General features: G+C 42.7%; 1 protein-coding gene across 1 annotated transcript in view; it reads right to left on the bottom strand.

The window, feature by feature from the left end:
• The window catches only part of SLC36A4 (solute carrier family 36 member 4), a 58,683-nt gene extending 53,962 nt beyond the window's left edge, over window positions 1–4,721 (bottom strand). The window contains exon 1 of the mRNA XM_083361925.1: window positions 4,676–4,721. Within this exon, the coding sequence (XP_083218051.1) occupies window positions 4,676–4,703 (28 nt within the window). The 5' untranslated portion in view covers window positions 4,704–4,721. The remainder of the gene's footprint in view (window positions 1–4,675) is intronic.
• Between the last annotated feature and the right edge of the window lie 12,883 nt (window positions 4,722–17,604).

Raw genomic sequence — 17,604 nt, forward strand, 5'->3', positions numbered from 1 at the left:
AGTCTCTTCTTAAAAACCTCCAGTGTTGGAGCATTCACAGCTTCTGGAGGCAGGTTGTTCCACTGGTTAATTGTTCTAACTGTCAGGAAGTTTCTCCTTAGTTCTAGGTTGCTTCTCTCCTTGACTAGTTTCCATCCGTTGCTTCTTGTCCTGCCTTCAGGTGCTTTGGAGAATAGCTTGACTCCCTCTTCTTTGTGGCAACCCCTGAGTTATTGGAACACTGCTATCATGTCACCCCTCACCCTTCTCTCCATTAAACTACACATACCCAATTCCAGCAACCGTTCCCTATATGTTTTAGCCTCCAGTCCCCTAATCATCTTTGTTGCTCTTCTCTGTACCCTTTCTAGAATCTCGACATCTTTTTTACATCGTGGTGACCAAAACTGGATGCAGTATTCCAGGTGTGGCCTTACCAAAGCATTGTAAAGTGGTATTAGTACTTCACTTGATCTTGATTCTATCCCTCTGTTAATGCAGCCTAGCACTGTGTTGGCTTTTTTGGCAGCTGCAGCACACTGCTGGCTCATATTGAAGTGATTGTCTACTAAGACTCCGAGATCCCTCTCACAGTTACTACTATTGAGCAAGGTACCATCTATACTATACCTATGCATTTGATTTTTCCTGCCTAAATGTAGAACCTTACTTTTTTCACCATTGAATTTCATTTTGTTAGATAGTGCACAGTGTTCGAGTCTGTCCAGATCCTTCTGTATCTTAAGCCTATCTTCTGGAGTATTGGCTATTCCTGCCAGCTTGGTGTCGTCTGCAAATTTGATGAGTTCCCCATCTATCCCCTCATCCAAATCACTGTTGAGGAAATATAATTAGGAGTGTATATTGGTAGCAATCACACAAAGGCATGAAAAACCAAAACAGATGAAATTTCCAGTAGAGAAGGATGACCACAGAGATAGCAGTGGAAAAGTCTTGGATGGAAGATTACATGTATTTTGGCTGTGTGATTTATAGAAACTCCCCAACCAGTTCAACAAGTAAATGCAGTTACTAAACCAGTGATAAGGTGCTGATCCTTAGTCATCGAAACATGTCAGTTTAACTTTACATACCTAACTGCTTCTAGAGACAGATTCTGGAAAGAAACACCTGATAATTGCAGAAATCAACACTGATTATTTGATCAAACAGATCAGAGATCCCCAACCTTTTTGGGACCAGGAACCAGTTCCATGGAGAGAGGTTTTTCCGTGGACTGGAGGAAGTGTGGTTTTGTGTGTTGCCTGCATCCCGCGGATGGGACTTTGTGTGGACCGGTTACTGGCATGCCGCGGATCGGTACAGGTCCACGGAATGGGGGTTGGGGACCCCTGAAATAGATTATTCTGCACTCCACCCGAAGTTTGCTATTATTGGTGGTGGTAACTGAAGGCTATTGACCTCCACTGCATAGATAGATATTAGGTGACAGTTCAAAGTTACAAAGGCATTGAAAAAGATGACTTATAACTTGGTCCTTGCACTTAAGGAGTGTTGCCAAATCCTCACACTCAGCTGGAAAAAAATGTGGGCAACTACCTTGTATTTACAAAAGTTGTCGTATCCTGGGGTGATGCGATCCCCACTTGGGACCTTCCCAGCCAGCTTCTGACAAGCAAAGTCAGTTGGGGAAGCTGGAATCACTCAACTATCCTGTGATTCGATTAACAGCTGTGGTGATTTCTTTAACAATTGTGGCAAAACAGGTAGTAAAATTGGGTGTGACTCACTTAACGACCAGTAGGGGAAATAAGCTCCTTGCTCAGCAATGGAAATTCTGGTCCCAACTGTGGTCATAAATCAAGGACTACCTGTGCCATGCTGTTCAGCAGCTACATGAAATCATTGGGGACTTTCATTCGGAGGCTTTGAGTGAGATGCTATCATTGTGGTTAAGTTTCTACTGCTCTTCTGCTTTTTGTAAGCATCCAGCTCCAAAGAAGCAATCAGGACTGTCAAATGTTGCCTAAATTATATAACGAAGTGGATGAGAGAGAACAATGATGCTGACTTGATGGCCTATTAATAAATGAATTTTACTAACTGCATATTTTTATTGGTTGAAAAAGTGACAAGAATTTTCCAGCTGTGGATTTTTCTTCTTTAAATTGCAGTGACGTTGGTAATTGCAGTGCTTTTCAAGTAAATAATTTATGCTTAACTTGTTAGTAATTAAAATTTAGCCATGTAATTGTTTAGAAACAAGCCAATATAAGGCAGTAGATCGTGTCTGCCAAAAATAAATCATGTCAGACTAACTTCTTATCTTTCCATGACAGAATGCCTATTTTAGTAGACCAAGGGAATTTTGTAGATGTAAGTGTAATTTGATCTCATGAACATATTTAACAAGGCCTTCTATGATATGACAGTGGACAAGACAGATAAATATGGACTTGAGGATGTTAAAGCCTGCTGGATTTGAACTGGCTGTACAGCCAAATGGAGTTCGTAAATGGTTTTGCATTAATCTGGAGGAAATAGTCCAATGCTATTTCACATCTTATTAAATGACCTAGAGCAGGGTTTCTCGACCTTGACAATTTTAAGACATGTGGACTTCAATTCCCAGAATTCCTCTGCCAGTTTTTAAGATATTGGTAATCTGCTGCCATTTTGCTCCTAAGCCAGAGGTGTCAAAGGGGGATGGGGGGTGTCACGTGCAGGCAACGCCCACCCAACTCTGCAAAGGCAAAAAACCCTCATGATACATCACAATACGTCATGTGATGCAATCAAGTTTAACACCCATGCCCTGCCTAAGGCTTCTCTTTTGCAAGTGAAAAATGTTCACCACATTGAACAATGTAGGATTTGGCTTCCGGGTTCTTTCCAACTGTCATTCCAGCTTCTCCGTATCTTATTTAAAGAACTAACACAATACCGGTAGTTCTTGACTTACCATAGTTCATTTAGTGACCATTCAAAGTTACAAAGGCACTGAAAAAGTGACTTATGACTGTTTTGTACACTTACCACAGTTGCAACCTCCCCATGGTCACATGACCAAAATTCAGATGCTTGGCAGATGCTTGATTCCTATTTATGAGGGCTGCAGTGTCCTAGGGTCATGTAATCACCTATTGCAACTTTCTGACGAGCAAAGTCAATGGGGAAGCCAGATTCACTTAAAAACCATGTTACTAACCACGGCAGCCATTTCTTTAACAAGGTCATAAAATGGGGCAAGACTCACTTAAAACTGTCTCAATTAGTTAACAGAAATTTTGGGCTCAGTCGTGGTCATGTGTCGAGGACTACCTGTTCTCTGTGAAAATGGACCAATCAGCACAGAGAACAATGGAACAATTACAGTATTTTGCACTGTGCTTCTCTTACTTTTGCCAATGCTTGATCATGGGATTCTGCAGTAGTGATCCCGTTGCTGGATCACTAGTGTTTCCAAATTCTTCTCACATGCACAATCCCAACACTCCCAAACTAGTACTTATGTGTTTGGTTCTATTGATTCAGGTACAGGAACTGTCACACTGTCATCCCTGAACTTCATCCTGTTAGATGTAGATCCAATGTGAAGTTAATCTGAATTTTGGCCTCTAAAGTGAAAGCCAGATCCTCCAGTCTGGTATAACTCACACATCTGATAAGCATCTGATAAGCATCTAGGTCAGAGTTTCCCTACCTTGGCAACCTGAAGAGGGAGCAGCACTATTCTCTGTTGCAAGCAAGGACAGAGGATAGATAAATGCTTTGAAATGGAAAAATAAAGGAGGCACAGGCTGAATAGTGGGAAGCAACAGCAAACAGTATCTGCCTTGATGCAAAACAGAAAATAAAAAAACCTTATTAGTTCATGAAGCTGCAAGGAGTCCTGCTCGACTCAACTGAGCCTTTGCCTTTTAAAATACCTACCCAGACAGCCCTTATTGAAGAAAAAAGGTTTTAGCACTATCCAAAAAACACAACACAGCAGGACTTTGAGGATGGGCCACCAAGGAAAGGATTTACTTTTCAGCTGCCTCTTTTACAAAATTTTCCAAACCTCTGGGAGATGACATCTTTCCATTCATGCCTGTATTTTTCCACCGAGTCCTTCATGAACCCATAAAATAAAATGAATAACCGAAAAAAAATCCACTGTTGAGGGAGGGGCAGAAGAGTACCACAAACTGTTTCTAACGACACCGCTCACACGATCTTTTGTCCGTCCACCCTCCCAACAAAAACCTCTGTTGGGACATTCTGCCTCGTTTTCAGGAGATAATGTTTTGCCCACGAAATATCCTTAGTTTAGGCTCAGTTAGAAGAAGACGAAAAACTAAGGGAGGGGGGGGAATGTTAGCCATTGCTTTCAATCTCCTCCGGGATTGCCTCCCGGCGCGTAAAAGATAGTCTGATCGGCGGAGTTGGTCAAAGAACCAAGACTGCATCGTTCAAATGACTGCACGGCGACCTGCGTCTCGTCTGAAAGCGGTCCCCGTTTTGCAGCGGGCGCGCCTTGCAAAGACGGTGCTGCAAATCGTCCCCACGATGCTTTTGCAAAACCCTGGGCTGCAATAACCTCAATGGTGAACCCCAAAACCTCGACACGGGACTAAAAAAGAAATAAAAGAAATAAAGCCCTCCTCGTTTTCCTTCTGGACCCACCGCCCGCTCCCCACCTCCACCCCCAACCTCCCCCAACTCGAGAAAATCCGTTTGCCAAGTACGGTACCTAATTCTTCTCTGGCCGGCGTCCCCATCGCGCCGTCTCTATGGTACCTTCCTCTCTCTTCCGCCAATGTGGAACCCGAGCGCCAAAGGAGCAACCGCGCCTGCGCAGTTCAAGGCTGCCCGACACTTGCTGCTAGCTGTACAGTACTGCACAGTGTACAGTCGCCTTCGATATCATAGATATGCTTAAGTGCTAGACGGGCAGAGGAGGTGGCTATCATCCCATCTAGGGCCTTTCGACTGGGGGAGGATCATGGGACTTCCAGCCGAACTGGGAATCCCATGCTGGGGAGTGTCTTCTTTGGGGGAGACTGCTAAATCGAGTCCACCGCTAGAGGACAGCAGAGAGACTGGGAAATTTGTATTGTACATAAAGACAATTGTATTCTTCAGAAAGACAAAAAATTACATTTTTAAGACAGAGATTCAAACAAATTATAATGTAATATGGCTTGGGCATAGTAGGTTGTGCAAACTTAGCCATCTTACCTTGTTATGGTTTTCCATTCTGTGCAATTTTATTCTTTAATAAACTACAGTTCAGTGAATACTGGTTTAGTACAAAATGATAACCCAACTTCTGAGTTTTCTCTTTGAGGAAAAATCTAAAACTCAAGTGGAATGGAAGACCATATACTGAGATACCCATTTCTACCAATGTTTTTCTCCCATATAATTTAAACTCACATCCCAATGTCTCCTCCAAAATCCTTTCAAATGTTAAAATATGTTTCCCTTTTCCTTCCTACAAACTAAGTCAGCAGAGAGGCAGGCAGAGAATTATGTACCTTCCCTTCTTCACAATACAAGAAGAAGAAAAAACCCATAGTCCAGCTCAATTCTTGTCAATTTACAAGCTACGTTGAATGGCTTACAATACTGGCTTACAAATTCTTTATACACTGTCCATCCAAACAACAGACAAGATAATTAAAATATTGATTGTGCCAAGGTAAAAGCCATACCATTAACATTCTTATGTGTAGAAGACTAGAGTGTCATGGAAGAGTCTTATTGCTGGAGTATTACTTTATTTAGCATTTAACCCTGAAATTCCTTAGCCTACCAAAGGAAAAAACCCAAACTGTAGATTAGCAAAACATCAGTTATCTCCTCAAATATGAATACACCAAATTTCTCTAGCTAATGACCTCCAGATTCCAACTCCCATAATGCCCATGCTAACTAGGAATTATGGGAATGGAACACATCTAAGAAGGATCCTGGCCATGGCTTTTAGAAAGCCATATTTCTCACTCTTATTCCTCACTCCTGTAATCTGGGGCCAATAACATTGAGATAGCCATTTGTCCAGTATGGTCTAGGATCGCCTGCTAAGGGCAGGAGGTTGGACTAGAAGAAGGGGGTTGGACTAGAAGACCTCCAAGGTCCCTTTCAATCCTGTTATACTGTATTCTGAGATCCATACTCAAAATAAGGAGAAATTTCCTGACAGTGAGAACAATTAACCAGTGGAACGGCTTCCCTTCAGAGGTTGTGGGTGCTCCATCACTGGAGGTTTTCAAGAAAAGATTGGACAACCATTTGTCTGAAATAGTATTGGGGCTCTTGCTTCAGCAGTGGGTGGGACTAGATGACCTCCAAGGACCCTTACAACTGTTATTCTATGACCCCCAAGGACCCTTCCAGCCCTATTCTTCTATGTTCTATGTTCCTTACAAAGTTAATGAAAGGATTACAGTTAAATGTGTACACAATGCTGTGTTACCAGTCAAACAAGAATGTGATAAAAATCCAGTAGAACGGTTAAGTCTACAGCTAGAATAGCTGAGGCTAAATTTCAGAGCTTGCATTTGTAGAAGGCACTTAATTGTGGGCAGCTGTGAACTGTGCTTTATCCAACTCTACAGGTAATCCTCCAATCAAGACCACAATTGAGCCAAACGTTAAGTGAGTTTTGCCCCATTTTGCAACCTTTATCACCACAGTTGGTTAAGTGAATCACTGCAGTTGTTAAGTTAGCAACATGGTTGTTGAGTGGATCTGGCTTCCCCATTGACTTTTTTTTTTAATCCCATTTATATCCCGCCCTTCTCCGAAGACTCAGGGTGGCTTACAATTTAAAGGACAAATCAATGTGCTTAGCAATAGCCTTCAGGACCGTGCAAACGTCAAAAATATGTGCCAGTTGCCAAGTGTCTGAATTTTGATCGCATGACCATGGGGATGCTGCAATGGTTCTAAGTGTGGAAAACACTTTTTCCAGTGTCATTGTAACTTCGAACAGCCCCTAAAAGAATAGTTGTAAGTCGAGGACTGCCTGTATTTCTAGATTCCCATGATACATTGAACTATAATTTAATTATGTGGACTGGGTGTGTGCAGACTGCTAGACTAAAACATAGTTGGTTTAGTTAGATGGTGGTTCACCTAGTACAGTGGTGGCGAACCTATGGCACGACTAATAGAGAATTAAATCTTTAAGTCTCATCTTTCCAGACAAAAGTTGTTATGAATCGGCAGCTTAAGGGTATCTAAGGTATGGAGTAGGGACGCGGTGGCTCAGTGGGTTAGGACGCTGAGCTTGTCGATCAGAAGGTCGGCAGTTTGGCGGATCGAATCCCGAGTGCCGCATAACAGAGTGAGTGCCTGTTACTTGTCCCAGCTTCTGCGAACCTAGCAGTTGGAAAGCACATAAAAATACAAGTAGAATAATAGGGACCACTACGGTGGGAAGGTAACAGCGTTCCGTGTGCCTCTGGTGTCTAGTCATGCCTGCCACATGTCCACAGAGACGTCCTCGGACAAGTGCTGCCTCTTCGGCTTTGAAATGGAGGTGAGCACCGGCCCCTAGAGTCAGAAACGACTAGCACGCATGTGCGGGGGAACCTTTACCTTTACTATAGCAGCAGAACAGAAATAGAAAGCAGACACCAGAGATCTGTATTCTGCACCATTAAAAAAACAATTGGATGGACAGAGATAGTGTATACAGCAAACACAAGTTACATATGTCAGGGGTAGGCAACCTGAGCATGGCTGGCTCAGGAATTCTGGGAATTGAAGTCTACAAGTCATAAAAGAGCTAAGGTTACCTACCCCTGTCTTAGAGAGTAATAGAATAACAGAGTTGGAAGGGACCTCGGAGGTCTTCTAGTCTAACCCTCTGTTCAAGCAGGAAACCCTACAACATTTCAGACAAATTATTTGATAATAATAATAATAATAATAATAATAATAATAATAATAATAATAATAATAATAATAATAATAATAATTTAATTTCTATACCACCCTTCTCTCAAAGGACTCAGGGCGGTGTACAGGGCAATACAATAAAAATACAATGTACAAAATTTAAGAAAGAATTAAATAGTGTAGCCCAAATTACAATAAAAATTAATAACATTAATATTAAAATACCCCACACCCATCAGACCAGGCCGGCTTGTTCAAATAAGTAAGTTTTTAGGTCACGGTGGAAGGAGCAAAGGTCAGGAGCCATCCGGAGCTCAACCGGTAAATGGTTCCAATGGTCTGGCGCGCCCACAGAGAATGCCCTCCCCCTGGGGGCCGCCAGTCGACACTCTTTGACCGACGGCACCCTGAGGAGGCCCTCTCTGTGGGAGCGCACTGGACGAAGGGAAGTTGATGCCGGCAGCAGGTGCTCCCGTAGGTAGTCCGGACCCATGCCGTTAAGAATCTCTATTGCTGGAGCATCCACCGTGTTGGAGCCTTACTTTAAAGGCAGTGGTGCAGATACACACAACTGGGATCAGAATTTTGATTACTAAACAGGTCAGTTTGTTAATTGGGTCATGCCCAATTTTCGCCATGATTGTTAAGCCAATCACTGAGTTGTTGAGTGGATCACACAGTTGTTAAGCGAATCTGGCTTTCCCCCATTGACTTTGCTTATTGGAAGCCAGTTCGGAAGGTTGCAAATGGCAATCACATTATCCAGAGATGCTGCAACCATTGTAAATACATTACTGCTTTGCTAAGTGCCCAAATTTTGATCACGTGTCCGTGGGCATGCTGCAACGGTAGTAAGAGTGGGGTCCGTCAATTTTTTCAGTGCCATTGTAACTTTCAATGGTCCCCAAGTGAATGATAGTGTTATTTTCCAAAGCACTGGAAGGCAAGACAAGAAATAACGGATGGAAACTAATCAAGGAGAAAAGCAACTTGGAATTAAGGAGCAACTTCCTAACAGTGAGAATAATTAACCAGTGGAACAGCTTGCATCCAGAAGTTGTGGGTGCTCCATCACTGGGGGATTTTAAGAGGAGACTGGTTAGCCACCTGTCTGAAATGGTATAAGGTCTCCTGCTTGAGCAGTGGGTTGGACTAGAAGACCCCCAAGGTCCCTTACACTTCTATTCTGATTGATTGATTGATTGATTGATTGATTGATTGATTGATTGAAAGTCGAGGACCACCTGTAAATAGGTCCTTCTCTTCCAATCTTTTAGTTCATTTTTTCTATTACTTGGTCTTGCTGTTTTGATAAGGCAAACCTAAGTAATATTGTTTCCCTGCAAGTAATAAGGCAAGTATTCTTGTCACTAATTTCTGCCTTGACAATGGAAGTCACAGTCACAGCCTAACAACAGTATGCATATATACTATTCTTTGTAGCCTTTGTGCAGGCTAACAAATGAACCAGTCAGACAGAACAAGTAAGTTGATAGAAAAATGTAGGAAAGGTAAACATTTCTACAAGTTGAGCAGGTTTCTGTGCTCAGTTCCTGTGTGGCGTTTGAGTTGTTTATTTTGACAGTAATAAGGGAGGAATTCACTACTGCTGACATCTAGGCTATTTTTCATTCACTAAAACTATTATTGTTGTTAGCTGCGAAGTGGTGTCCGACCCATCGCGACCCCATGGACAACGTTCCTTCAGGCCTTCCTGTCCTCTACCATCTTCTGGAGTCCATCTAAGCTCACGCCTACTGCTTCAGTGACTCCATCCAGCCACCTCGTTCTCTGTCGTCCCCTTCTTCTCTTGCCCTCAACCTTTCCCAGCATTAGGCTCTTCTCCAGTGAGTCTTTTCTTCTCATTAGGGGGCCAAAGTATTTGAGTTTTAGCTTCAGGATCTGGCCTTCTAAAGAGCAGTCGGGGTTGATCTCCTCTAGGACTGACCGGTTTTGTTCGCCTTGCAGTCCAAGGGACTCGCAGGAGTCTTCTCCAACACCATAGTTCAAAGGCCTCAATTCTTTGGCACTCAGCCTTTCTTACGGTCCAACTTTCACAGCCATACATTGCAACTGGGAAGACCATAACCTTGACTATACGCACTTTTGTTGGCAGGGTGATGTCTCGGCTTTTTAGTGTGCTGTCTAGATTTGCCATGGCTTTCCTCCCGAGGAGCAAGCGTCTTTTAATTTCTTGGCTACAGTCCCCATCTGCAGTGATCTTGGAGCCCAGGCAAATAAAATCTGTCACTACCTCCATTTCTTCCCCATCTATTTGCCAGGAATTGAGAGGGCCGGATGCCATGATCTTGGTTTTCTTAATGTTTAGTTTCAACCCAAGTTTTGCACTCGCCTTCTTCACTCGCAACAAGAGGCTCTTTAGTTCTTCTTCACTTTCTGCCATTAGAGTGGTATCATCTGCATATCTACTATTATACAACTCTGAAATGTTGAAGCACTACGGTAGTACAGGACTTTGACTCTGCTTGGCTGCTGAGATCAGCCAAACATTAAACAAATGAACATTAAAACAAAATAAAATATCATTAGTTTCACCTTAGATCCACAGCCAGCTGGGTGACTTTGGGCCATTTATTCTCTCTCAGCCGTGGAAAGAATACAACGCAAGCCACTCCCAAAATCTTGCCAAGAGGCTGCAGGGCTTTGTCTGGGAAATTGCTAGGAGTCAACATTGAAGCCAAGCAGTGCTTTTTTTGTAAAAGAAAAAGGTGCCGGAACTCACACATGTCATACAACCTGCCTTGCCTACCCTACAAGGTTCCATCCAAAAAAGGTGCCGGAACTCCATTCTGGGCGTTCTATGAGAAAAAAAGCCCTGAAGCCAAGGTACACACAAAGAAATCTAGGGATATTCCACTGAATCATGGTTAGGGCTGGCACTTTTCCATTTGTTGAAAGAAAAATCTTCAGGGTCCAGTCCAAGCCGGGAATAAGCAAAATAGAGACTGCCTTAGAAAGAAATTTCTAGTTTTTATTGAGTTGCAGAGCCAGACTGAAATGTGGTTCTGGAGCAGCTGACCACATGGAGCTGGGAATGGTGGGTTTTTATACCTTCTTGGGCTTTTGTGTTTGGAGTTATTGCTATTCCTGTGGCATGAACTTTGACCTGAGGTTCCGTGTGCCCTTTTTGGTATTCTAATGGTGGTTGGTTAATCCTCTTAAAGGTCAAGTCTTTAGACTTTGGGTGGGGGGATGTAGATTTGGGGGGGGTCTCGTCTTTCTAATCCTATCGGCTCCAGGCTTCCTGGCCTCAGTCTTCCTGAGTGAATTACTAAGTTTGCATTTCTAAAAGCTGGTTTTTCCTTGTGGTAGGGAGAGGGGGGTTGGTTTCTGAGGGCTGGTTTTGTCTTAAGATTTTTTCTATTATTCCTTTGGGGAAATATAGTATTTTGCCTTTTTTAAATATTCCTCAAAATATTTCTTTCTGGAGGGTGGGGAAGTTCCTGGCTTCCTACACATTCAAGAGTTGTGTGCAAGCTGGAGTCTTCTTGGACTCACACCTCATAGCTCAAAGAGCATGTGGCAGCTTAGCCAAGGTTGGGGGGAGGGAGGCCCCTCAGATTCATGCCCTATTTTGCAGCTCAGCCACTGCAATGTGCTGCACATGGGGCTCCCCTTGAAGAAGACCACCCAGAACCTTCAACTGGTCCAAAATGCAGGGATGCAGAAACTGAAGGCCATGCCTCCATGTGCTCATGAGGCACTTCTCCTTCGCAATATCTGTGGAGATTCTCAATCATCCAGGTCATGATCGTTCCAAAGGTGCTTTTTCCAAAAGGCAACTAAACTTCCTTGGTTTTTTTTTCTTTGAACATGTTTCGCTTCTCATCCAAGAAGCTTCTTCTATTTCCCAAATTGCACTGGTTTCTCACATACTTGTGGGTGCAATTGAAGGTGCTGGGTATGAACCTGTAAAGCCCTATAAAGCCATAGGGTTTAATTTGATGGGCTGCTTATCTTCCTCGGTGCCTGCACAGCTGACAGGATTGGTATACTATTGTTGAGAGAAAAATCTACACCGGGGTCCAGTCCAAGCTGGGAATAAACGAAATGGAGACTGCTTTAGAAAGAAGGTTGCAATTTATTGAAGAGGAGAGCCAGACAGAAAAATGGCTCTGGGAAAACTGACCACATGGAGCAGGGAATGGTGAGCTTTCATACGTCCTTTGGGCTTTGTATTTGGAGTTCTTCCTGTTTGAGGCTTTGTATTTCCTGTGTCATGTCCTTTAACTGAGTCTGAGTGTGTCCTTTTGGTATTGGTGGGTTAATCCTATTATGTCTCCTGTCCTTAGAATTTGGGTGGGGGGTATGTAGATTTTAAAAGGGACGCAGTGGCTCAGTGGGTTAGGACACTGAGCTTGTCGATCAGAAGATCGGCAGTTTGGCGGGTCGAATCCCGAGTGCCGCGTAACAGAGTGAGCGCCTGTTACTTGTCCCAGCTTCTGCCAACCTAGCAGTTCGAAAGCATGTAAAAATGCAAGTAGAAAAATAGGGACCACTACGGTGGGAAGGTAACAGCGTTCCGTGCGCCTTTGGCGTCTAGTCATGCCGGCCACATGACCACGGAGACGTCCTCAGACAAGCGCTGGATCTTCGGCTTTGAAACGGAGATGAGCACCGGCCCCTAGAGTTGGAAACGACTAACACGCATGTGCGGGGGAACCTTTACCTTTACCTTTTTATGTAGATTTTAGGTGTCTTTGTCTTCCTAATAACTTCCTGGCTCCCACCTTCCTGAATGGATTATCACATCTGCATTTCTAAAAGCTGTCCTCTGCCTAGTTTCTGCTTGGGGGAGAAGGGCTGGGGCTGGTTTCTGGGGCCTGGTTTCTGTCTTTTTTTAAAAGATCTTCTCCATTATTCCTTTGGGAAAATATATTCTGCCTTTTTAATATTCCCCAAAATATTTCTTTCTCTGGATTCTTCCCACACTATGGTTCTCTTCAATTAACAAGTCTCATCTATCAGAAAGCAGAAGCATGTGTTTTGTGTCATAGAGCCTGCCCGCTGAAATAAGTTTCCCCATGAGATCCTTTTGGCATTCTGAAAAGCCTTAAACACCTGGATGCCTTTTCAGGCCCCAGTGGGGGGCGATTGGGCCCTTACTGAACAAGTTAGGAAGTGTAGGTGATGTTAGCCAGACTCGCCATCTATTCTAGTCCTTGTACTTTATTCCTTTTCTCTTTTTTATAACTTGACTGAACTGCATTTTGATTGCTTTTCTTCTATGCCTCCCCAAATCACGTTGGAATCAGGCAGCGCTTAAACTGAATAAAGTAATTTCTTTTTAGTATGTACTCCCATCTTTCTTTCTTTTAATGCTGCAATCTCATTGTTATGGACTCTGCTGCCCTCTTGTGGTATGCCAAATTTTGTTCACGTTTGTCACAAAATATAATACTGTACTGTACTTGTTATAGGTTTTTACAGCCTGGCGTTTAGATATCTGCACAACTTAACTGAGCTTTGCCAACAGGTGGCAGCATCTGATTGCTTTGGCTCATCCAGAATGGTAAATAAGACAGCCCTGGTTTGTATTTGAACAAAATGTGAGTTTGGAAGGACAGGATTCTAAGATTTGCAGGCAGAGGTTTAAACTAGGCTCCCTGAAATCTTCCTTAGCAAAATATTTCAATCACAAGCTCATGCTGACTGTCTTCTCTGTATGCTTAAATTTTCAAATGCTTTTGTCCAGTATTAGTTAAAAGAAACTGTCTTATTCATGTCTTTATTGGCTGACATTTAATTAGAACTTGCATGTTCTAATTAACAGAAGAGGGTCTCAGTTCTTCCACAAATTCTCCAAAATGTCAAGAGCATTGTTGCTGTGATCATCAAAGCTGTGATCGTGTAATGGAGGATGTGATGAGAAATGGTCCTATTTCCTCATTCTGCCTTTTTCCTTCCTTCCTTCCTTCCTTCCTTCCTTCCTTCCTTCCTTCCTTCCTTCCTTCCTTCCTTCCTTCCTTCCTTCCTTCCTTCCTTCCTTCCTTCAACAAGTCCTGCAGTTTTCTTGGCAAGTACTTTGCCCTTGCAAACTTGAGCCGTGGTGGCACAGTGGTTAGAATGCAGTACTGCGGGCTACTTCTGCTGACTGCCAACAGTTTGGCTGTTCAACTCTCCTTGGCTCAAAGCTGACTCAGCCTCCATCCTTCAGAGGTCAGTAAAATGAGGACCCAGATTCTTGGGGGGCAATCTGCTGGCTGTGTAAACCACTTAGAGAGGACATTAAAGTACTATGAAGTGGTAGTATGTAAGTCTAAGTGCTCTTGCTCTTGCCTTCTCTAGAGCTAAGAGAGGGTGACTGGCCCAAGTCACCCAGCTGGCTTTGTGCCTAAGGTAGGACTCACAGTCTCCTGACTTCCATCCTGGTGCCTAATCCACTACACCAGTGATGGCAAACCTTTTAGAGACTGAGTGTCCAAACTGCAACCCAAAACCCACTTATGTATTGTCGGGTGCCGGGTGGGTGTGGCCAATTGGGTGGGCGTGGCCCATTGGGTGGGTGTGGCTGCAGTGGTAACGGCAGACTGGGTGGGACTAAAAAGTTCAATCAATCAATCAATTCTAACTTTGCGAGAACTTTTTTTTCCCAGCGAAAAGTTGAAATTGATTGATTGATTAACCTTTTTTTTTTTGCACACGGCAGTGAGGCCTAAAGCAAAAAGTTTTTATAAAACTCAGCTGAACGGGTAGGACTGGGGCGACGGCTCATGTGCTCACAGAGAGGGCTCTGCGTGCCACCCGTGGCACGCGTGCCATAGGTTCGCCACCATGGCAATATAACAAACTGGCTCTCCACTTCTACTCCTTTCACTTCTTAAATTTATATGCCTCCCATCTCACTGTTAGAACAGTTTTGGGCGGCTTGCAAAATGATAGAAAGATAAATATGTAAACAGTTAACATTCAAGAGACTTAAATAGAAACTAAAAGCCAAGGGGGCAGGGGGCACAGCTACAAGGTCTTCTCTCTTACCCCATCAACCACCTCCGGCAAAGGACCCCTGCCCTGGGCCCACAAGCCAACTGGCAGACCAGGTTTTAAGGCCCTTCCAGTAGGCCAAAAGATTTGCAAGTTAAACATTGATCTAGAAATAACTTTGTTTTAAATTGTGCACTTGGTTCGTCTGATCTAAGAAACCACTAAAATCCCTTCAAATGCTGTTCAAAAAAAAATTACTTGTAAATCAACAGCTCTCTCCGTAATTATGCATTCATCTTGTTGCTTCTCACACCTGCTTGCATTAAACTTCCTTTTCATGGAAAAACAGTCCCTTGTTGCCATGGTGTGCAACCTTGGAGTTGTCTATGGTTGCACATTTTCTTTAGAAGTACCGGTATCTTCTTTCACATTTAATTGCCTGGTTCGATATGTCAGCTGCCATTCAGAAATGTAGAACTAAATTGCATCTTTGCCATCTGAATAACAGAATAGAATTTAAAACATGGGTCTTTTAAAAGACAGAAATAATGATTCTGTGCTATTGGAGAAAATCTACTTGATGAGAAACAAACAGAATAAGCCCAGGTAAAGTCTATGTTAAATGGGCATGTTATTTTAGAAGTAATGAGAGATGCAACTACGTAGCACATATTGTACATAACAATAATGCATGGGATATTACCACAGACACAACTTTGAGGACCAGTCATAAGTGTTATTATTCAGTACTATTGTAACTGAATAGTTGTTGAATGAATACTTGGTAAGCAAGGACTACTTGTATATAAAACAACATACAGGTAGTCCTCTACTTATGACCACATTTGAGCCAAAAAATTCTATTGTGAAGTAAGACATTTGTTCAATGACTTTTGCCCCCATTTTATTTATTTATTTATTTTATTATATTTATATACCGCCCTTTCCCAAAGGACTCAGGGCGGTTTACAGGGTGATTAAAAACAAAGATACGAAAGTTAAAAACAGATTTTAAAAAATTATATTCGTCCCTGCATAAGTAAAACCCCAGTTAAAATTAAGATTAAAGCTAAAATTAGAATGCTCAGCCTGGGCCAGAGAGCTCGAAGAGCCAGGTCTTCCCACAACCACTGCAGTTGTTAAGTTAGTAACACGATCGTTAAGTGAATCTGGCTTCCCAGTTGACTTTGCTTGTCAGAAGTTCACAAACAGCGATCACGTGACCCCGGGACACTGCAATTGTTATAAGCCAGTTTCCAAGCCTCTGAATTTTGACCACGTGACTATGGAGATGCTGCAACAGTTGTGTAAAAACAGTCATAAATCTTTTTGAGTACTGTTGTAACAATCATTAAATGAATGGTTGTTAAGTCAAGGACATCCTGTACTTTTGAACTCTATCCTGGTCCCTGGCTTCTTGCACTTGATAGGAGTTCCTGTACTATTAGATGCTTGCATGAAAAATCTGACTTGAATGCAGTTTTTGTGTGACTGCATTCTTATGCATGTGCCAGCATTTGCTATCCTTCATCCCCTGCCCGGCTGCTTTGAAGCTGATTGCGCTGTCTTTGTATAAAGTGAAATAAAATAGCATTTATATTTGTCAAATATATTTTCTTCCCCTTTGTAGATCTGAAACTGGTGTTTAATAAGAGATGAGCAATTTCAGTGAAATGGCAACTGTCAAGAAAGCAGCATGATGCCTCAACACAACTGAATCTCGAATCTTACATCCATCTCTCTTTATTACTATAATCAGTGCTCTCGATTAAGGATCTCAATGCAAAAAAACAAAAATACTTTGAGTTACTAAATAATTTTGATACCTCGGAATTGTGGCAGTCTGGAACACTTTTACATATTTTTTAATTATTTTATTTTTGTTGTTATTTGATTGCTGTACGCTGCCCAGAATCAGGATTTGTGAGGTGGAAGGCTAAATAAATTTGATAAACAGAGAAACAAACAAATAAATAAATACATATTTATTTTGTCAGCTACAAAATCAGAAGCTAATTCTCAGTCCACAGAGAATTGCAATTTCCTTTCCTTCCTATGATGTCAAAAGTGTTACATTTTCACACGTCAGATGGGCTGTCCACAACAGGAGGATAAAAATGGAGTTGGCCAAGTTTGCTTGAGTTGACTCATGTTTGCAGAAAGGTTAGCACCTTTCAGATGAATGGACTTCCAACTCCCAGAATTCCTCAGCCAGCAACTATCCTACTATATTTTAATCTAGTCTTCTGCAGACTGGTTAGTTTATACCAGGGGTAGGCAACCTCGGCTCTTTTATGACTCATGGACTTCAACTCCCAGAATTCCTGAGCCAGCCAAGCTGGCTCAGGAATTCTGGGAGTTGAAGTCCATGAGTCATAAAAGAGCCGAGGTTGCCTACCCCTGGTTTATACAGTTGCCGTTCACTGATGACCAAAATTGATCTTGGAGTCTTTATCATTGAGCAAAGTGATCCTTACGCAAAATGCCACATAATTGCTTTGCTCAATGACCTTGCTCTCCTGGTTGCAGTCATTAAGCGAAGCACCAGGAGGAAGGCCTAGGTCTCCGGGCAGGGAAGGGTGGGAAAGGGGTACAGGGTTCCCACCATGGACCGTAAAGCTCCCCTTCTGAGTCTGTTGTGACTGTGAACCGAGTTCATGGCACAGATTCCAGTATTTGAAGGGCAACCACAAAAAAAGAGGGGGTCACCTAATTTTCCAAAGCACCAGAAGCCAGAACAAGAAACAATGGATGGAAACTAATCAAGGAGAGAAGCAACCTGGAATTAAGGAGAAACTTCCTAACAGCGAGTACAATTAACCAGTG

Source organism: Vipera ursinii (genome assembly GCF_947247035.1).
Source record: "Vipera ursinii genome assembly, chromosome: 4".
Lineage (NCBI taxonomy): Eukaryota > Metazoa > Chordata > Lepidosauria > Squamata > Viperidae > Vipera > Vipera ursinii.